The sequence below is a fragment of the Panulirus ornatus genome, chromosome 47 (assembly GCF_036320965.1).
Source record: "Panulirus ornatus isolate Po-2019 chromosome 47, ASM3632096v1, whole genome shotgun sequence".
Lineage (NCBI taxonomy): Eukaryota > Metazoa > Arthropoda > Malacostraca > Decapoda > Palinuridae > Panulirus > Panulirus ornatus.
Genome location: NC_092270.1, coordinates 20,680,448 through 20,703,334, shown reverse-complemented (window position 1 = coordinate 20,703,334; position 22,887 = coordinate 20,680,448). Strand labels below are relative to the sequence as shown.

Below are 22,887 nucleotides of genomic sequence, written 5' to 3'. Positions count from 1 at the left end.
ATTTATTTTTCTTTGTCGCTGTCTCCCACGTTAGCGAGGTAGCACAAGGAAACAGACGAACGAATGGCCCCACCCACCCACATACACATGTATATACATACATGTCCACACACGCAAGTATACATACCTCTGCATCACAACGTATACATATATATACACACTCAGACATATACATATATACACATGTACATAATTCATACTGTCTGCCCTTATTCATTCTCATCGCCACCCCACCACACATGAAATAACTGCCCCCTCCCCCCCTCATGTGTGCGAGGTAGCACTAGGAAAAGACAACAAAGGCCACTTTCGTTCACACTCAGTCTCTAGCTCCCTTTCCACATCCAGGCCCCACAGAACTTTCCATGGTTTACCCCAGATGCTTCACATGCCCTGGTTCAATCCATTGACAGCACGTCGACCGTGGTATACCACATCGTTCCAATTCACTCTGTTCCTTGCACGTCTTTCACCCTCCTGCATGTTCAGGCCCCGATAACTCAAAATCTACATATGCATTGCAGATATGAGATTCTGAATTTTAAAACTTTCAGGTTCTTCCTGATTCAGTAACCACTCGATTCTTTTTATGGTGCAGCTTTCAGTTGATCCCAGAAACATTTCAGTTCTAAAGAAAAGCTAATATATGGAGAAATAGAAATACAGGGATATAAGTGCGTAATTACATCATTTGGGTTCTTCTGAATTAAATTTCATTGTTTCTGTGTATGGAGCCATCCAGCAGGCTCTTTTCATTTTAGTGGAACTGGTAGTAAAATTTCGTCAAGATGGGCATAGCATGCTATCATTGGCCTAAACCTGGGCATATGAAGTGGTCTGGGAAACCGCAGACAGTTCTTTGGAGTGTAGCTGTTGGTAGGGGTCTCTGGTTTCATTCTGAATGGACCTGTGACACAATTGGCTCCAAACTCAAGTGCTGGCAGATTACCCAAGATTTCATTGACCGCAAAAAAATGTGTTCTGAGATGGGAAATTTTTAAGCTAGCTGTGATCCAGTGGTCGAGCTCATGGTGTTGTCCTTCAAATGATCCAGAGCTCATTCCAAGGGCATGCTTTGGTAAATGATGTTCAGTGATTTCATATGTCATTACGTACTAAAGATTTAAGACAGGATTGAAATGCCTTGTGGGGAGCACTTACTTTTCTTTCCCTTGCCTCTACAGAAGGGAACTTTTTATGTATTTTGTTAGGCCTCAGGGTCCTCACCATGGACAATACATGCATTTTTATCGTATGCTTGCTATTTATAGTTAAGAAATGATGTAGCATATTTTCTGTTTTCTTTTTCCCTCCTGTATTCTCATCTGTATTCCTTGTACTTCTTTCTCTTTCTCTCATTATACACCTTGAACTCCCTTCCTTTCTTCATTTATTTGTTACCACATCTGTTTGCTTGTTTTTTTTTTTTCTCTTTCCATGTTGAATTTTCTTTGGTTTCATTTTCTTCTCTCAATTCTTTTGTATTCCCTGTTGTTATTGGATGTTTAATTATATATTTCTTACCTATCATACGTGCCTGGAACTTCCATTTTTTGCTTGACTGTATGGATGCTTGAATCTGCAGTCTTCCCTGTATTTGCAGTTATGGTATTTATCCTGACTAATATATTTTAGGGTGAAGATATCCTCATTCTTTATTATTGCACATTCGTGCATCAAGGGTTCCAAGAAATAGTGTTATGGTACATGTTTTGGGGTGGCTATATCTGCAGCCACCAAATTGAGAAGGAGGATTTAAGTCCAGTCATCGCTTTAAAGAAGATCAAGTGACTATAATTTCATTGAATTATTACTAATTGTAAGGGGAGGGATAAGGATGCCTTGGGGTGCTTTGAAGTTTTATTCTTCAAGAAATTCATTCAGTGAAGTAGATTAAAGTGATATTACAGTTGTGGATGTGAGATGGGGAAGTTTTGGGTGGGTAATACTAATGGTAATGAACCAGTACATACGTTCGGACGACACGGGCAATGGCTGGCACAGTCTTTCATTACACAGGGATGGATGGCATAAGAACCATAAGCCTTGCTTCTGTCAGAGAAAGAAGTGCTTTATGGACAGTCTGAAAAGAGATTATGGAAAGGGACATTGGTTTATTAAGAGGAGCATCAGGGGGTGAAGGAATGTTGGAGTCATCCAAGAAGGAGTTAGAGGAGAAACGGGAACCAAAGAGAGTTGCTTTGTCTATGGGAGAGACAGCTATAGTACTGACAGAGCAGAAAAGTGAAGGGAAAGTAGAGTGACAGAAGTTGTTTGATATATTCTTAGCTAAAGACCTATCCGTAGATGACAAGGAGAGGCTATCGCACTTACTTTGGATAAAGGAGTGCTTTTACCTCACAGCTAATGGGCTTGGAGTGATTATGGTTAGGGCTAAAAACTGAATGGGAGCGTGAGGAAGGGGAGTTTTCCCAAGTCCGATATGCCTGATTCCTTGCCTGAATGGCCTCAGAACAGGAACAGGTAAACAATGGATTGGATGAAGACATCTTCTTGGAGGAAGAGGGGATAAACTTGTCCATTCCCACAAGAATAACTTCTGTTATGCGTTTGGTGGAGACAGAAGCATTACCACATAAGAGACAGTAATTTACCCAAAAAGAAGTTACATAAGTTATTCCAGTCAGCTTTGTTGAGGTGCTAGTATTTATGCTTAGAAGGGGTTGGTGGAGGGGGAGGTGCTGTTAGAATGATTCATTCATGAGTGTGTGATCAGATGACCCAATTGGGGGCAAGATTGTGGATTTACTACAGGATGGACTAGAAGTGAAAAGCAAATCCATGATATTAGGAGAGTGGTCACAATGGTTAGGAATATGGGTAGGGTGGGAGATAACTTGCTCTTAGTTGTTGAGAATGGAGAACGTGGGTCTTCAATCTCTCCACCATCTGTATGGGAAGAATTCAACCATTCCCTTTGGTGAATGTTGAAATCCACAAGGTAGAGGATCTTGACTTGTGGGTGAGAGGTTGTTACAGTCTCGTGGCAGGGGTTTACCCAGTTGAAGAAGGATATAGAATTTGTAGAATGATAGGCAAAACAGAGGAAAAGTGTGGAAATAGGGAGATAGACCTTGAGCCACATAACACCAAAGTTTGGAGACTCAAGGTCCTTTAAGTGTGCAACTGGTGTGTTGATGTTGGAATAAGCACAAACACCACCCTTGAACGAAAATTGTGAGTGGAGGTTATAGTTAGATATGGAAAAAGGACTAGTGAAAATATCATTAGACAACTGTGTCTCAGACAGAAGTAAGATATTGACTAAGAAAATTATGCAACCTTCAGTCCCCAACCCCATGGGAGATGGAGTCAAGTTCATTCTTCTCAAAGGGTGTGCAGAAATAAAGAAGTCCATGTGAGCTATTATTTGATCTTACCTGACAGTGGGATTAATGCCCTTAAAGTTGAAAAGGAAATTTTCTTCCTGTCTTAGGAAACATTGGGAGAAATTGTATTAAAGTGTTGATTGGAATTATGAACAAGTTTGGTGAGTAAACACCTGGAAAAGACAATCCAAGCTAAAGACAATGCATATTGAGGCATTAGCTTTACAAAAAAAAATAGTTATAGATTTCTGTGAAAGAAATAGCTCATAAATCTGATTTGCATGGGAGATTGCTTATTTACAAGAGAAAGAAAGTTTGTGGTGTTTTTTATATTTGAACAGAAATTCTGATATTGTCCCAAGGGACAGGGAACAAAGATTACTACCCATGTATTTTATTCATATTATATAAGGTGACTAAAAGGGGTAGGAAGAGGGGCTGGAAATCTGCTCTTCCTGTATAATCATTTTCCAAAAGATACTTGAAAATTGTTCTTTTAAGGCTCATTTGTGTGTTCCTAGCTATATTTGCCTACTTAGGAAAGGATGAATAAGTGTGAAACAAAGAAACAAGGTATGGGAGGAAATGCAAGGACTTCATTTTTGAGAGATTCTTTTATAGTAGAGAGGGATAGGAAAGCTTCCTCTAAATGTCAGTGCTGAGGCTACTTTTGTTTATGATATATGCCAATAATTTTTCTTCTTGGATTATTTTTTTGTGAGACTTGTTTGTAAATGAATGGTCAGCTAATGACGAGTTTGCAGAATTCAGAGTGAAAAAAGTGCTAGAAAGCTTTGAAAAGCATCAGTGCTAGTCAGGAGCAAGGTTATGGAGATTAATCCAAATGACCTCAAAGGGAAAGAATACTTGAGAGATATGATTGATCACTTTACATCTTTTCATTTGGGAGAATTGTATGTGAATTTTTTATACACAACTGCTTTTCCCACCCATATGAGGTAGCCATAAGAAACAGATGAACAGTAGCTTCCTTTGCACACATCCAGTCTCACACATCCAACAGTGTTTGAATTAATCTCTGAAAAAAGGGCATTCCTTCATTAAGGTAGCTTTCAACTACATAACCAGGGATGTGTTTAAGAAGACCTTTTGGTATTTTTGACCTAGATTGGAAGATGGTACATTTTTGAGGTCTTGTAAAGGCACAAAATGTGTATAGAATTTATTTATTCAAGCTGTCATGTGCAATGCACCAAAACCACAGCCCCTTATCCACAACTAGGCCTCATGCCCCTTATAGTTTTATTGATATTCAGGAAAAATATTTAGAGTGAGCAAAGAAAATAAGAAAAATTTTAAGAGCAGTGTTAGGGTGCATTTATAATAATTGAAATGTGGACAGTTAAGACAAATTGATATCAAAGAAAGTAAATGTATTGTGCTTTGAAGGTTTCATTATTTTGGGAGGAAAAGAGTGAGTTTCATCATATTGAGGAAAAGAGTATATTACATGATAGTGCCATCTTGGGTATAAAGTCGTCTCATGAATATAATCATTATCACAAAATGAGAAGATACATTACTAGTGAAATTTCATGCTGAGTATTAAGGGATTTTTGCACACACTTTGATATGATATAGTTACCATTTGATTTGGAAATTTATGTCTTTGTATGGTTCATCATCACTTGGCTGGCTAGAAATGCTGTTGCTTCATGAAATCCTCACTGTAATATGTTGACAGTGTCTTAAATGAAAAAAATCCCTTTTGAGCAGTTCTTGAACAGCACACAATTTATTCACTGGAATTACTGATTAGTCTGAGAAAATTATGCACTTACTCTAAAACTATATGATTTATTGTGTAGCTGTGTTTGGTCTCAGACTTTGGATTCACTTGCTTGCAATAATTGATTTTTTGTGGTTCACCCAATCTCAAAAATGTAGTGTTGCAAGGCTTTCTCTGCATGAAAGTGTTTGATCTTTATATTAACTGCTATGGCTAAGCTTACAAAAAAGAAATCAAACCAGGTTGATGATGCTACACTCAGTAATTGTGTTCTTAGCACTTGTTATTGAATTGAAAGTACCTTTGAGTATGGAGGTAGATAGTATGCTCTGCTGATGTTTTTCTGTGCACAAAACACCTTTATGCTGTTGCTTTTTGTTCATGATTTATTTATTTGTTTGCACTTGTTTGACCTTTTTTTCCCATCTGTTTTTAGTATGTGTTTAGTCTCTTATGGTAGAATGGTTTGCTTTACATTATAACTTTGTTAGAATAGATGGGAAGACTTCTTGGCAAAGTTAACGTGCAACCTGCAAATAATTTTACTTAAAGCTGCAATTGGTTGTCCCTAAAATTCAGTTGAAGAGAATCATGTGGACCAGGTTGTGAATGAGGAATTTTCTTATGATATGTATTTTTTCCTTACCTTTTCCATTACATTTTTTGTCCCTTAACATTTACTGACGTTTGAAAAAATTAACCAAAAAACATTTTCAAACCTTGTGATGTTAAATATGTGTTTCCTCAGATCCTTTCCATTATTCTACAGTTTATATTTCTTTGCCATGCTCAGTATTTGTGGAGTTTTACTGTGTTTTCACTCTTCATTAGTCTGGAAGTGGAATATGGCAATAGCTAGTATATAATTTCATATTCAATATTGTATATTAAGCCTTGCCATCCAAAGTCTTTGTATTAGAGAGAAATAGGTTTCTTTGTTGCTGTGTTTGATAGTTACTAATGGTAGTAACATTGAAGATTTTAGGAAAAAATTCAAATTTGTTTTGTTTTACAACATACCTGAAAATTGTGGAACATTCACGTAGTGATATTTTAGAATGTTGTAGTGTATGAATTGCACTTGCACTTTTCATCCATATTTCACTTTCATCTGTTATAGTGTAAAATCTGCACCTTTCATCCATATTTCACATTCATTTGTTTCAGGAATATTTTTTTCATCTTAGTTGTAGATGATAATGTGAAATAGTGATATTGTTACCAAAGTTGCTGTTCCTACGACATCTTATAAAGATTTATAGATAAAAAAGGAAATGTTCTTAAATTTCCTTGAAATGGTTTCAGTTTTCAATACAGTATAAGGATATTCTTGTATGTATTATTGTTGTTATCTTCCTCTATATCTAGTTGTTTATGTTTTGTTAGGCCATGCCATTCACCTCTTTTAGAATAAGCATTCATGAATGTGATAATAATGTGTTACACATGCTGTACAAATCTTGTCAAAATATTTGTCCACTGGGTTACTGTTTCATTGGCATATTTTACCCTATTACACTTCTGACATACCCTTTAATTTTCATAATTCATGAATGTGAAGACAGAATGATAAAGTCTTCCAGTATTTGTAACCTTCCACGGTAATCCCCCCATCATGTACCAACACTGCTAGTACCATATGATATTAAATGCAATAGGGCTGTCTTCCATGTTTGAGTCCAATACTAAGTTAGGGTACTAAAATCTGGAGCTGTTAGGACCTTGACCTGTGTATCTGTTGTGTCATTAAAGAAAAGTCTTCCATTTATAGATCAAACAGTGCCCAGTTATGTTAGTGTCTAGCGATAATAGTTTTTTATAAAGTTGGTGATATTTGACGAATATGTGTTAAAAATAGGCTAAAGGTTGTACAGATACTTGATGATAAGCAATAAAAGCTTGGTGCTTTTAGTGTATTTTGATCCTCTCTCTTGTGAATAAAGTTATGTTTAGGAAAGAGTTCCGATTGCTTTAAACTTCTAAAGAGTAATTTGATTAACAAATGGTATCATTATTTTCAATGTGTATTCTCCTACTCTCTATAGTGGCTGACAGTGAGGATGTCAGTAAGTGTACTTCTACACTGATAAGCAGTAGCTTAGCTTGGATTATAACCCTAATTGCTTTGCAGTAGTATAGCTTAATTAATTAGACTAATGAGTCATTGATTATCCTAAAGCATTATTTAGTAGCTTAGCTTGATTGTCTGGTATTTTTGCAGCTTATTTTATGAATATGGTTTATTGCAAGTTGATTATATTTTATTGTCCAATATGATTGCTATAATGCAGAGATAACACAAATGTTGTGCTTGAATAGGTAATGTATGCCATAGTTACGTTAAGTGCATTTCAGATAGACCTTTGTTAACAATCAGGGTGATTGCTTGTATATTTTATTCATATTTGGGAATTTGATTTTGATGTATAAGAATTTCCAGGGTAAAGGTACTACATAGGCCTTTGAATTTTTTATTTCTTAATATACATAATCGCTGTTTCCCGTGTCAGCGAGGTAGTCCCAGGAAACAGATGAAGAATGGCCCATCCACTCATATATGCATGTATACATAAATGCCCATATATGCACAAATACATAGGTATACATATTAACAGATATACATACATATACATACACATGCACAGACATACACATATATAGACAAGTACATATTCATACTTGCTTGACTTTATTCATTCCCAGCGCTACACTGCCCCACAGGAAACAGCATTGCTACCCCCTGCTTCAGGAAGGAAGTGCCAGGGAAACAGACAAAAAAGTCCGCATTCGCTCACATTCAGTCTTTAGCTGTCATGTGTAATGCACCAAAACCACAGCTCCCTATCCACGTCTAGGCCCCACAGACCTTTCCATGGTTTACCACAGACATTTCACATGCCCTGTTTCAGTCCATTGAGAACCCGGTATACCACATCGTTCCAATTCACTCTATTCCTTGCACGCCTTTCACCCTCCTGTATGTTCAGGCCCCGATCACTCAGAATCTGTTTCACTCCATCCATCCACTTCCAGTTTGGTTTTCTGCTTCTCCTTGTTCCCTCCACCTTTGACACATATATTCTCTTTGTCAATCTTTCCTCACTCATTCTCTCCTTATGTCCAAATCACTTTAACACTCCCTTTTCTGCTATCAACCATGCTCTTTTTATTTCCACACATCTCTCTTACTCTTTCATTACTTACTCGATCAAACCATCTCACACCACATATTATCCACAAACATTTCACTTCCAACACATCCACCCTCTTGTCTTACGCTCTTTATTTACCTCCTTCCAAAACATCTTTTTATTCTCCCTAAAATTTAATGATTCTCTCTCACTCCAACTCTCATTTGCCCGCTTTTTCACCTCTTGCACCTTTCTCTTGACCTCTTGCCTCTTTCTTTTATACATCTCCCAGTCGTTTGCACTATTTCCCAGCAAAAATCATCCAAATGCCTCTCTCTTCTCTTTCACTAACAGTCTTATGTCTTAATCTCACCACTCACTACCCTTTCTAATCTGCCCACCTCCCACCTTTCTCATGCCAGAGGTATCTTTTGCGCAAGCCATCACTGCTTCCCTAAATACATCCCATTCTCCCCCATTCCCTTTATGACATTTGCTCTCACCTTTTTCCATTCTGCACTCAATCCCTCCTGGTACTTCCTCTCACAAGTCTCCTTTCCAAGCTCATTTACTCTCACCACTCTCTTCACCCCAACATTCTCTCTTCTTTTCTGAAAACCTCTACATATCTTCATGTTTGCCTTCACAAGATAATGATCCCTCCAGTTGCCCCTCTCAGCACATTAACACTCAAAAGTCTCTCTTTCATGCGCTTATCAATTGACATGTAATCCAACAATGCTCTCTGGCCATCTCTCCTACTTACATATGCATACTCATGTATATCTCTCTTTTTAAGCCAAGTATTCCCAATCACCCGTCTTTTTTCAGCACACAAATCTACAAGCTCTTCACCATTTCCATTTACAACACTGAACACCCCATGTACACCAATTATACCCTCAACTGCCACATTACTCACCTTTGCAGTATTTTATTCATTAAAATTGATCACCATTACCCACATCAGCGAGGTAGCACCAAGAAACAGACAAAGATGCCTCAACTATAAACGCCCATACACACACATACATCTACATATCAACATATACCTATGTTTATATACACAGACATGTATACATATACTCATGTATATATTCATACTTGATTGCCTTTATCCATTCCCGGCACCACCCCGCTCCACAGGAAACAGCATTGCAACCCCCGCTTCAGCAAAGCACCAGGAAAACAGACAAGAAAGGCCGCTTTCGTTCACACTCAGTCTCTTGCTGTCGTGTGTAATGCACTGAAACCACAGCTCCCTGTCCACATCCAGGTTCCACAGACCTTTCCATGGTTTACCCCAGATGTTTCACATGCCCTAGTTCAGTCTATTGATAGTATGTTGACCCCACTATACCCCATTGTACCATTTCACTCTATTCCTTGCACACTTGTCACCCTCCTGTATGTTCAGACCCCAATCGCTCAAAATCTTTTTCACTCCATCCTTCCACCTCGTGAGCCAGTTACCCATTTTATCGACCAACCCCTAGGGGTGGATGAATAGCTGGGTTGACTGTGAACCAACTTCTGTAAGCAAGATTAGAACTTATGCACTCGGCCCGTGAATGCGTCATGGGAGCTCGTATATATAATGGTTTTTGTGATGTTTCACATGGCATCAGCATTGGCAATGGTGTTTGGATGATTAGGCCTGAAGTGATATATTTTCCAACCACCTCAGTGCCAGATCTCTTCTTATGTGAATGTAAGTTTCCTGTAGATTGGTTCCATAGACTTTTCTGTTTTTGGTGCCCATACTTCCTTATTCGCATTTGCAAGAACCAGTTTTACCTGTCTTTTGCCAATGGTATTGGCTCCACACCCAACTTGTATATAGATATTTTTGATATATTAGGCCTTTTCTATTTGTATTTGAATATGAGCTTCTCTAGCAGGTTTTATGATCTGCACAGATGTTACTGACCTTAGCTATATAAGCTTCTTTTGCAGGTATTGTAATCTGGTTAGGTTTTCTTGTTTGTGACCATATTTTATAGGCCAAAAAAGTTCATTTTATACCTTATTGATTACAGTTAGCATGCATGAGATATCATTGATTTGAGCCTCAGTTCTTGACCATTTTTATATATAGATCTTGTTGAGAATTCCATAAATTAGGTTTTGGTGATCCTGACCTAATTGGCATGATCCTAGGAACCTTTTATTTTTTTCAGGCACAAGCAAAAGTCCTTATTGAGACCAGGCCATAAGATGAAGGTAGAAAATGGATGAAAGTAATATGAACAGTTGCTGAGTAGGAGGAAAACCTGCTTTGCAAATGGTTGTCAGAAAAAATGCATGATGATTAATGAAGAAAGGGGAGAATATGATTAGGATAGGTGTATGATGATTGTTAGGAGAGTGAGTGAATGAGGAAGATAAGTGTATGATGCATGATAGACGATTGTAAGACTAGCTTTGTTGCACAGTTATAATGAGACAGACAGTTAGACCAGCAATCCTGACACAGATGGTTTGAAAAGGTATTGGACGCCACTATAAGACTCCCAGTCATTAGGCAGTGACTTCTGTCGAAATTGATTCCACTAACCTAAGCCTCTGCTGTTCTTATTTCATTGTAAATTTCTTAAGCAAGAGGGTAACTTTGTTGATTGCTTTTGAGGATTTTCAGTCTATGCATGAAACATGGTATCTGAGGTTTGTTGGAATGTATGTATTGTGCCATTGTATAAAGGCAAATGGGTTAAAATTATGTATTATGACTTCTGAGGTTTAAGCTTGTGGAACGTACCTGGTAAATTGTATGGGAGAGTAGCAATTGAGACAGGAAGGCATGTGTAGAGCATCAGATTGGGGAGGAACTGTGTGATTGCAGAAGTGGTAGAGAATGTATGGATCAGGGGTTTGCTTTAAAGACTGTGTGTGAATTATACTTAGAGAAAGATATATTTGTGTAGGTCAATTATGGATCTGAAAAGCATATGACAGGGTTGATAGAGATGCTTTGTGGAAGGTCTTAAGAATATTTGGTGTAAGAGGAAAGCTTTTAGAAGCAGTAATAGTTGGTAGGCAGCCAATGACTAGGAAGATATGTTACCAGTACTACATTCCTGGATATTGGGAGGGTTAGTGACAGTTGCATAGTGAGCCAGCTCCTTAGTGGTTGTCAAGTTGCACTCCTCTGACCCAGGTAGCTGTCTTTCCTTTCTTCCTCACCCACACATGGACTACTGGCTTCCTGTCCATAAACATACAATCTCTCCTTGTTGCACATAACACTTGACAACACTTAGCTCACACAGCTCATTCCTCATAACTCTAGATTTTCCTGTGGTGGGCACTATGTGCTAGCCTTGCATTTTGGTAAAATGGTAGGAACAGTAGATATCAGTAGGAGGTAGGAACATTTATGCTGGAGCATTAGGTAGAACCATTAGGTAGAAGTATTAGGCAGGGGCATTAAGTAGTAGTTGTCAGTAGGAACATTAGTAGGAGCCTCTGCAAACACTACGCTAGTTGCCCTCAGCCAGTGTCCTGTTAAGGATGAGACACTAAAAGCTAAGAAGCAGCACTGGAGTCTGTTAGTTGTGGAAACTGTTGCTGTGGCCACCCCTTTGAGGGAGTTCCAGTTGGAACAGATGTCAGAGGTATAGATATATAGAAAAGCTTTTAAAGTTTTTATGAAGGATGTAAGGCATATGCATGAATGGGAAGAGTGGAAATTAAATGGTTCCAAGTGAAGATTCTAGTGCGGTAGGGGTGTGTGATGTCACCATGGCTGTTTGATTTGTTTATGGATGGGGTGCTGAGGGAAGTAGATGCAAGCCTCTTGGAGAGAATGGTAGCTATACTGTCTGTAAAGACTGAGACGGCTTCGGAAGTTGGTCAGTTGTTGTTTGCTGATGATATAGCACTGATGGCAGATTCAATTGAGAAACTGTAGAAGTTGGTGACTGAGTTTGGAAGAGTGTTTGAAAAAAGGAAATTGAGAGTAAATATGAATAAAAGCAAGGTTTTTGGGTTTAGCTTTCTTTTATCTGCCTTTCATTTTCCCTTTTTCTCATACTTAGATATTTTTTGTATGATATACACCTTTACCTGCTGTTGCAGTAGGATGGTCTATGATGCACCTTTTGTAAATGTTGAATGGGAGTTGGAGGAAGGAAATTTTTCCAATCCTGATAGGCCTGATCTCTTACCAGAATGGTCTCATAACTGGAAATGGTTAAACTATGGATGTAAGGCAAAGGTCATCTTGGAGGAAGAGGGGATAGATGCCTCCATTCACACAACAATAAATTTTGCTATGCGTTTAGCAGAAATAATTGCATCACCACATAAGAGACATTTATTTACCCAAGAAAAGTCAGAAAAGAATTTTCGAATTTTTGCAAGTTACAAAAGTCAGCTTTGTTGAGATGCCAATATTTACTTTTAGAAGATGCTACTGGAGGTGTAGGTACCATTAAGACAGAAACATTTATAAGAGTGTGGTCATATGAACTAACTGGGGGAGAAACTGTGTAGTTACAGCACAAAGCATTAGAGATGAAAATCAGATTCAGAATATTAGGATAATGGTCTTAATGGTCAGGAATATGGGCTGGTGGGAGTTGATTTGCTCTAGATCATTAAGAAGAGAGAACATGAGGTCTTCAGTCCCCCACCATCTCATGGGAGGAATTCTACCATTCTACAGTGAACTTTAAAAAGGATTCTGGTATCCTTTTTCTCGGATGATATATTTTACTATATTAACACACTAGGTGTACTAAATGGTCTGTTATCCATTCTTTGCATCAGTATTCCCGCTGTTGCACTAATATCCATTTGTCAATTATTTGTAGCTTTGTCTTTTTTTTGCCTGTTTTCAGTCAACAGATAAATTTACATGCTGGAGGCATTCTTTTATGCTCATAAAAGTTGTTTGGCATTTGGATTGAGTCTTGAACACTGGGAGGATATAGAAGTGTTTGGTGACCATTCTTGAAAGTTCCTACGATGTGGTACACAGTAATTGATGACAGAAAAGCATAATAGTCATAGAGAAATACAACATAAATTGTTAACATGGTTGTTATTGACCGAAACACTTAAAAGTCATTGAGAGTATAGTATACATATACATTAAGAAATTTTATTGTGCATTGATAAACATCTAGATGTGGGTAATTTCATATATGATGTACACACACTTGAGCATTCATATGCAAAAGTACAATATCCACTTTTCAGTTAGTAGCACAGAAGTTAGAAACATGTAATCAAATTATTTTACCTTTAACATGGAAACCTCAGGATATATATCTTTTTTTTTTCTTTTGATTTCAAAATTGAATATAAAGCATGGCCCTGTTTATTGCTACTTTTTGAATGAATTTTCACCAGTAACCTCTTAATTTTATTATTATTTTTTATGTATGATAATATACTGAATGATGTGGTACATTAGTGTGCAAGGAAAGGCTGTGTACTTCAGATCGTTGGATCATCACTAATCTGTTATGCTTATGTATTTACCTTTAGTTAAATATGATGATGCTGAGTTAATTAGTAGAGCTTCCAGTCCATGGCTTTCCTTTTGTCCTCTTTTGCGACAGTTTTAAACTACATAGATAGAGTAATATGCATACTTTTTGCTTCTGTATCTAGTATTGGAGGCTATTGAGCTTCCATTTGATGCACTTGGTATATGAGATGCATATTTTTTGTTCCCCATGGCTGATGTCATTGTTCAGTTTAGATATCTAGAAATAGTAATAGGTTGAAGAAATCATATCTGTGTAGGATTGATTGACAAAAGTCACTTTCTGAAGAGTAAGCAAAAAGAGTACATGTTAGAAAAGTAATTAGAACAGCTCTTTTTTCATGTATATAGATATCTTGATAATAATATTTTCCCTTTCTAAAGAATACAGTTTGAATTAGAATGATTATATATTATTTAGAAGTCTTTTAGATATCAGTATGTAATAAACTAATAACTGCAAAGACAGAATTCTTATGACTTGTGTATTACAGCTGCAGAAATTGAGGAAGATGGCAAGTGTTTCACTGGTCGACGAACACGCCTTCCTGCACCTAAACCTCTCACAGAAGACTTTTCTGTTTGGAACTTCTTGTACAAGAATATTGGAAAAGACTTATCCAAAGTTTGTATGCCTGTTACGCTGAATGAACCACTGAATATGTTACAGGTAACTATATGGTAAAGAACTTCTAATTGTCTGATAGGCACAGGATATATTAAGGCATGTCAAATTTTCATATGAAGTATGTGTATGAGTAATTCTTACAGCAAAATAATTGCTTTTATTTCCAGCGTATGTGTGAAGAGTTAGAGTACAGTGAGCTGTTAGATAAAGCTGCTGGCTTGGAGGATGCTGGAAATCGTATGGTACTAGTGGCAACATTTGCCGTGTCTGCTTATGCCTCATCAATATATCGTGCAGCCCACAAGCCCTTCAATCCTCTTCTTGGAGAGACTTATGAGTGTATCAGGGAAGACAAGGGCTTCAGATTTGTGGCAGAGCAGGTAATCAAAAGCGATAATTCTGGTTTCATAATAGATTACAAAGTTTGATGATCAGTGACATTCCTGTTAAACTTTTGTGTATTTTTTATAGTGCTTTGTAAGTTATTTTCATTTTTCTCAATTTTGTGTGTATGTTGTGTTGAGAAAAGATTGCTTCATTAATTTCCTAAACTTGGGGAAATCTGTTTTTGTAGATTGTTGCAAGGCTGTTGATATTTTCCATTGCAAACGATTAATACAGAGGTGAGATTTCATAGCTGGTATCAGAGAAGTAGTTTTGAAATGGATTGAAGGCCACCTGAAAAAAAAAAGATCATGCCTATTGGAGGCTTTTCATGCTTACCAATGGTAATAAGTGAGGTCCATCAAGGTACTTCTGTAGTATTTTTAATCCCAGTAAATAACATGTGAGGAGGCATTAAATCATACTGATTATGTGCCTGTGATGCAAAGATTATGAATGACGCTTTGAGTAATCGAGAATCCAGCACATTCCAGATAGGCCTAGTGGTGAGTCATTTGGCTAGTGAAAAGTAACCTTAACAAATGAAAAGTAATGAGGATGGCGAAGGGTGAGAACTAAGCAGATTGTGGTTACCATGCAAGTAGAAACAGGTTACAAGCATTCAGAAGGCAATGAAAGGGACCTAGGATTTGACACTACTAGACTTTTAACTGCAAGATTAAAAATAGAGCATCATGAGAAACATACTGTTTGTTGGTCAGTGTCAAGATTGCCTCCTAGTTCATGGTCAGCAGTATGTTTAGAAAGATATATAAAACATATTTTGACCCCCAACTGGGGTATGTTTCTACAACTAAGGGAAAGAAATTATTTGAGTTAATGGGATCTTGGAGTAGACATCAAGCTTGGCTTGACACAGGTCACATAAAGAGTGTCATGAGAGAAACAAACTGTATTTTGGTCACTGTCAAAATTGCCCTTCAGTGTACAAACAACATTTTGTTTAGATAGTTGAGAATTGTGACTAAAGCAAAAATACACCACAGCAACTTGGTCTTCTTACATGAATCAGTACCTAGAATTGTTTGAGAAGCTCCAGTGCAATGGGGAGTAGATGAGAGTCCTTACACTTTCCAGAGTCGAGGAAAGCCTAAAAGAAGACAAAAGAACCACTTTCAGATTTTGGATAGGTAATAGAATGACTTATGAGTTCAGAACAAGAATGAAAGCTTGTGTTTCATTTTCAAGTATACATATAAAAAGTGGATTTTGTTTAAAATTTTGAGCCACATTGTTAAAGGTAAGTGTAGAAAGACCATGGTAAATTCATCTCAAGGAATTAGTGCATCAGAACAGGTTGATACAGCCCAGTTAAAGAGAGAGGCAAGGCCAAACTTTCAGCTTAGCCCCTAGTCCGTGATTTCTGTCATAAAAGAACAGCACAATACTGCTTGAAACTGAAATAATGAAGATGTAATTGTAAAGAAATGTGAGGAAGATATCAAAACTGTGGACTATGAGGGAAGTGCACATGAGATAGTAGAGTTGCGATAAGTGTCAGTGGTAAAACAATACATGCTCATCGTGTGTCAGCTTGAAGAGGGAGTACAGGAACTTATCGGCATTGTAAAAGATTCTGAGAAGTGCTAAGAAACAAAGGAAGTTGATTATCTGAAAGACTTCATGGAATGGCATGACCAGGTGATAGAAAAGTTTTAGAATACCTAGAGTGTATTGATAACCTGAAAACTCAGTAAAGGAGCATGACTGCAAGATCAAAGAGCATGACAATAGCTGCAGTGTGGGATTTAATGAAAGAGAATTGATCAGTCTGCATTTTGTTAAAGAAATGACAATTGCTGATGGAAATAAGTGGCAGTCATGAGGACAGAGCTGTAAGATCATGGGGGAAAGCTGCAGACCATACACTTTAGAGGTAGGACAGAGATCTGGCGACTTGACTCAGGTAGATAGAACAAGATATTGAATGATGCAGTAGAAAGGCAGTGTGAGCAGTAGAGAAGGCAGTTCACACTGCAGAGACAGGGTAATCAAGGAAGTGTGTGGAGAAATTTACAGAAGATTAAAGAGAATACAGACTGACCAGAACAAGTGTGCACTTTGATGGAAAGGCAGAGTATTGATAAAATGATAGACAGGAGAAAGATGTGACATGACTTCAGTAGCAGCAAAACACTCACTCCTCAAAGATGATAAATTCCTGATAATGGAGAATTGAAGTGCAAGAGAATAGACTGGGAGATTTTAGAATCGCATGAAGATTTGGAGTTATGAAGAGTCAAGTTCCCAGAATGAATTCTGGAGAAGTTACTGTTTCAGCACATTACTGAGCATGCAGTAGTCAAAGAGAGACTGGTACACCATCACTATTAGACCTTTTCTTCATATATGATAATGTGGAAGTAGAAGAATACATATGGCACAACATGCCATTTGGTAAAAGTTATCTTTTAGTGCTGGATTTTGAGTATGTGGTTAAAGCAGACACTAAAGGTGATCAGAGAAAAAAATTGATTCAGAGAGGATATAATCATGGCAACAAAGCAGAGTTAAATGATTTGTGTAATAACATTGACTGGGAACTTAAGTATAGACCTGGGAACTTAAGTATAGACCATTACTATACTTTAGATAGAATCAGTATACTTACTTGAATGTTACTTTAAGTGTTTGCTTTCAGTGATATCTGCTCTTTTATTTTTGATGGTGTTCTTAAAGAAAATATGGTAATTTTGTGTGATTGTTTTTATTAATGAAATTTTGTATCGTATTGTAGGTAAGCCATCATCCTCCAGTCAGTGCCTGCTATGCTAAGAGCTACAACTTCACATTTTGGCAAGACATGAGAATTAAGACCAAATTTTGGGGCAGATCACTTGAATTCCAGCCAACTGGTAAGATGTCACACATTTGGATCTTTATTTCCAGTTCCCTGCTTTTAAGGGAAATTTGTGTCTAGGTTTAGATTCTTTGCCAGAAGCCAATGAATGAGATGAAATCCCATATGATATCAGATATTTCACAAATTTTTAGTACATTCTGTAGGTTTGTATTATTTCTATTATTATTATTATTATTATTATTATTATTATTATTATTATTATTATTGTTGTTTACTTTTCTTTATTATACTTTATCGCTGTCTCCTGCATTAGCAAGGTAGCGCAAGGAAACAGACGAAAGAATGGCCCAACCCTCCCCCACATACACATGTGTATACATAAGTGCCCACACATGCACATATACATACCTATACATTTCAATGTATACATACATATACATACGCAGACATGTACATATATAGACATGTACATATTTATACTTGCTGCTTTCATCCGTTCCCATTGCCGCACCGCCACACATGAAATGGCACCCCCCTCCACCCGTGCAAACACACAAGGAAGCGCTAGGAAAAGACAACAAAGGCCACACTCATTCACACTCATTCACGATCTCTGGGTATGTTTGAAGGAATAGTGGTTTCAACAATGGTATATGGTTGCAAGGCATGGGCTATAGATAGGGTTATGCGAAGGAGGGTGGATGTGCTGGAAATGAGATGTTTGAGGACAATGTGTGGTGTGAGGTGGTTTGATCGAGTAAGTAATGAAAGGGTAAGAGAGATGTGTTGCTCAGCTCTTCATCTGCTCATACATACACACTTGCTCCTCTATAGAAGACTTTCACACCATCCACCAGTTATCCCCCTATACCATATATCCTTAACACATCCCATAAAACATTCCATTCATAATGATTATCTGGTTCCATGCTAATCCCCTCGTCTTGATTTCTTTTTTCTTTTCATTTAACGATTATCTTCACTCTTTTATATTCTTGTCATTGATTCAGTTGCATTAGTGTCAGTCCACATCAGAAACCTTAGCATTTACATCTCCCACAGTAGCATTCTTAATCCAGTGAAGCATTGAAGCTGTTACTCTCTTCTGGAAGGAGAGCTCTCCCACAGATTCTTCATCTGTATCACATGGGCAGATATCATAATACACTTTGCCACTACAGTTTCAGCCATGGACACTGAAAAGTTATTGGCTTTATTTTTTTTCCCACAACATTTCTAATGTTAGTATATCGCATCCTGAATGTTGATTTTTACTTTTCAAATGTTTTGAAGTTTGTAGTGTCAGGCTTTACATGTCTAGATAAGACAAATCTGTTGTAAACTTTAAGTTTCTTAACAACGCCTGGGTGTATCACATAAAAGAAAGTTAATCATAGGAGGATTGGTAGTTGTCACTTAATGCTTGGAAATGCCTCTCATAGTTGTGCTGAAAGACTAGTATCTGAGTTTAGAGAAAACATTTGATGATATATCAGTTATTTATTGATACAGGTTGTGTTATTGGGACATTCATTACGTTAACTGGTTGATGGACATGCAAGTTATGTGGTGGGCTCATGCCCCTGTTGACTAGCTAGGTATGGTAATTGTAAATATCATAGGTTTGTTCCTAACCAGAAGTATTTAGTTGCCTTGTATGGTAGGATCACTGTGTGTATAGAATTTTCCCAGATGATTTTCTGTTAAATGCAGTCTACGAAGGGACTAAGATGTATCTTCATCTTGCTGCTTTTTCAAGCACTGAAATGAGTCTCTTGAGAGTTTGAAAGTATATTTTCTTACAGGCAAAGTCCATTTGGTTTTGCGTGAGCAAGAAGATTCTGGCACTGAAGACCACTATGAGTGGAATAAGGTGACAACTTGTGTGCACAATTTGTTTGGTGGTGGCCAGAGGTGGGTTGACCAATATGGGGAGATGATCATCAAGAACACTACCAACAGCCTGATCTGCAAGCTTTCTTTTGTGCGGGTAAGTTATTTTGTAAATGCCTTTTGCGTTTGTATGAAACTGAGTTTCTGTTGTGAATTTTAGATCTCTTATTAGTATTGTTATTTATCAACCCCTTGAAGAGAATTTGTTTGTTGAAGAGATTAGGTGCTTCAGTCATTCTCTTACCCTTTTCACTAATAGAACACAGTTTTGTAACTGTTCAGAAATTGAATTTATATTTTGCAAAAGTTTAGTCATTTTTTTGATATGTCAGACTCACCTGGGGTTATTTCTTTGTAAAGAATTTTATTGAGTAAAGTAATGACCATGTCTCTATTGAGAATTCATTCAACACCATTTAATGATTTTAAAGTGCAGTAATGTTTCCAGTTTTGTAGCCATATAGTTGCATTCTAAATTGAGATGACTGATCTAGTGATCAGCACTTTAGTGGTTGTCAAGTTGCACTCCTCTAACCCAGGTAGCTGTCTTTTCTTTCTGCCTCACTAACATGTGGACTACTGGTATTCTGTTCACAAACATGCCATCTCTCCTTGTCGTATGTAACACTTGACAACACTTAACTCAAGCAACTCACTCTTCGTAACTCTAGATTTTCCTGTGGTGAGCACCATGCTTTATTCCTGCCTTTTAGCAAAATGGTAGGAGCAGTATATAGAAGTATTATGTAGGAACATTTAGGTAGGAGCATTCTGTAGAAACATTATGTAAAAGTAGTAGGTAGGAGCATAAGATAGTAGTCATTATGAACATTAGGTAGGAGCCTCTGAAAATACTGCTTTAAACTTGCCCTCTGCCAGTGGCCTGTTAAGGGTGAGGCACTAAAGGCGAAGAAGCAGCATTAGACTTCTTTAATTATGGAGACTTATGTTGCTGTAACCACCCCTGTGAGGGAGTTCCGATTGGAACAGGCATCAGAGATATAGATAGATAGATAGACATATAGATATATAGATCTAGTGATCATTTATAAGTGAAAAACATTATGAAAGTGTGGATCATGATTGAATAAGCCTGATTTTGATTTATCCTTGTGGTTCTCTCTGATGCTGGATTTTACCAAGTAAGCCTGTATTCTTGTGGGAGATATGATGCTTCACCTTGAGATGGTGTAGCAGAGTAACACATTAAACTTGATTTATATGTATAAATCATATATGTATGCCATACCCACCCCTTTGATGGGAGTTTTCAGAGGGAATCAGCAGCAGAGATGTAGATAGATAGAATATAGATACTGTATTGCTTCCAGTGTACACCAATAACAGAATCATTTATTCAGGTAGGTGATAATGTTAAATGAAAGTTATGTAGTCATTTTTGTTATGTATCCCTGGGGATAGGGAAGAAAGAATACTTTCCATGCATTCCCCATGTGTCATAAAAGGTGACTAAAGGGGACAGGAGCGGGGGGGCTAGAAACCCTCCCCTCCCTGTTTTTAACTTTCTAAAAGGGGAAACAGAAGTAGGAGTCATGCAGAGAGTGCTCATCCTCCTTGAAGGCTCAGGTTGGGCTGTCTAAATGTGTGTGAATGTAACAAAGATGAGAAAAAAGGAGAGATAGATAGTATGTTTGAGAAAAGGAACCTGGATGTTTTGGCTCTGAGTGAAATGAAGCTCAAGGGTAAAGGGGAAGAGTAGTATGGGAATGTCTTGGGAGTAAAGTCAGGGGATGGTGAAAGGACAAGAGCAAAGGAAGGAGTAGCACTACTCCTGAAGCAGGAGTTGTTGGAGTATGTGATAGTGTAAGAAGGTTAACTCCAGATTGATATGGGTAAAACTGAAAGTGGATGGAGAGAAATGGGTGATTATTGGTGCCTGTGCACTTGGTCATGAGAAGAAAGATCATGAGAGGCAAGTGTTTTGGGAGCAGCTGAGTGAATGTGTTAGCAGCTTTGATGCATGAGACCGGGTTATAGTGATGGGTGATTTGAATGCAAAGGTGAGTAATGTGGCAGTTGAGGGTATAATTGGTGTACATGGGGTGTTCAGTGTTGTAAATGGAAATGACGAAGAGCTTGTAGATTTGTGTGCTGATAAAGGACTGGTGATTGGGAATACCTTAGGTTTAAAAAGAGATATACATAAGTATACATATGTAAGTAGGAGAGATGGCCAGAGATCATTATTGGATTACATGCAAATTGATAGGTGCATAAGAAGAGACTTTTGGATGTTAATGTGCTGAGAGGGGCAACTAGAGGGATGTCTGATCATTATCTTGTGGAGGCAAAGGTGAAGATATGCATAGGTTTTCAGAAAAGAAGAGAGAATGTTAGGTTGAAGAGAGTGGTGAGAGTAAGTGAGCTTGGAAAGGAGACTTGTGTGAGGAAATACCAGGAGAAATTGAGTGCAGAATGGAAAAAGGTAAGAGCAAATGACATAAGGGGAGTGGGGGAGGAATGGGATATATTAGGAATGCAGTAATGGCTTGCGCAAAAGATGCCTGTGGCATGAGAAGGGTGGGAGGTGAGCAGATTAGAAAGGGTAGTGAGTGATGGGATGAAGTAAGATTGTTAGTGAAAGAGAAGAGAGAGGCATTTGGATGATTTTTGCCTGGAAATAGTGCAAGTGACTGGGAGATGTATAAAAGAAAGAGGCAAGAGGTCAAGAGAAAGGTGCAAGAGGTGAAAAAGAGGGCAAATGAAAGTTGGGATGAGAGAGTATCATTAAATTTTTATGGAGAATAAAAATAAGAATTCTTTCGTCTGTTTCCTTGCACTACCTCGCTAACGCGGGAGACAGCGACAAAGCAAAATGATGATAATAAAAAAAAAAGATGTCTTGGAAGAAGGTAAATAAAGTGCGTAAGACAAGAGAACAAATGGGAACATCGGTGAAGGGGGCAAATGGTGAGGTAATAACAAGTAGTGGTGAAGTGAGAGGGAGATGGAGTGAGTATTTTGAAGGTTTGTTGAATGTGTTTGATGATAGAGTGGCAGATATAGGGTGTTTTGGTCGAGGTGGTATGTGAAGTGAGAGGGTCAGGGAGAATGAATTGGTAAACAGAGAAGAGGGAGTGAAAGCTTTGCGGAAGATGGAAGCTGGCATGGTGGCGGGTTTGGATGGTATTGCAGTGGAATTTATTTGAAATGGGGGTAACTTTTTTGTTGATTGGTTGGTAAGGTGATTTAATGTATGTATGGCTCATGGTGAAGTGCCTGAGGATTGACGGAATGCATGCATAGTGCCATTGTACAAAGGGGATAAAGGTGAGTGCTCAAATTACGGAGGTATAAGTTTCTTGAGTGTTCCTGGGAAATTATATAGAAGGGTATTGATTGAGAGGGTGAAGGCATGTACTGAGCATCAGATTGGGGAAGAGCAGTGTGGTTTCGGAAGTGGTAGAAGGTA

At 37.8% G+C, this 22,887-nt stretch overlaps 1 protein-coding gene across 4 annotated transcripts in view; it reads left to right on the top strand.

The window, feature by feature from the left end:
• LOC139763654 (oxysterol-binding protein-related protein 3-like) overlaps positions 1-22,887 on the top strand; it is a 98,891-nt gene that overhangs the window by 61,815 nt on the left and 14,189 nt on the right. For all 4 annotated transcript variants that reach the window (XM_071689940.1, XM_071689939.1, XM_071689938.1 and 1 more), the window contains 4 exons: positions 14,220-14,395; positions 14,521-14,733; positions 17,496-17,613; positions 19,367-19,551. In XM_071689940.1, the coding sequence (XP_071546041.1) occupies positions 14,220-14,395; positions 14,521-14,733; positions 17,496-17,613; positions 19,367-19,551 (692 nt within the window). The remainder of the gene's footprint in view (positions 1-14,219; positions 14,396-14,520; positions 14,734-17,495; positions 17,614-19,366; positions 19,552-22,887) is intronic.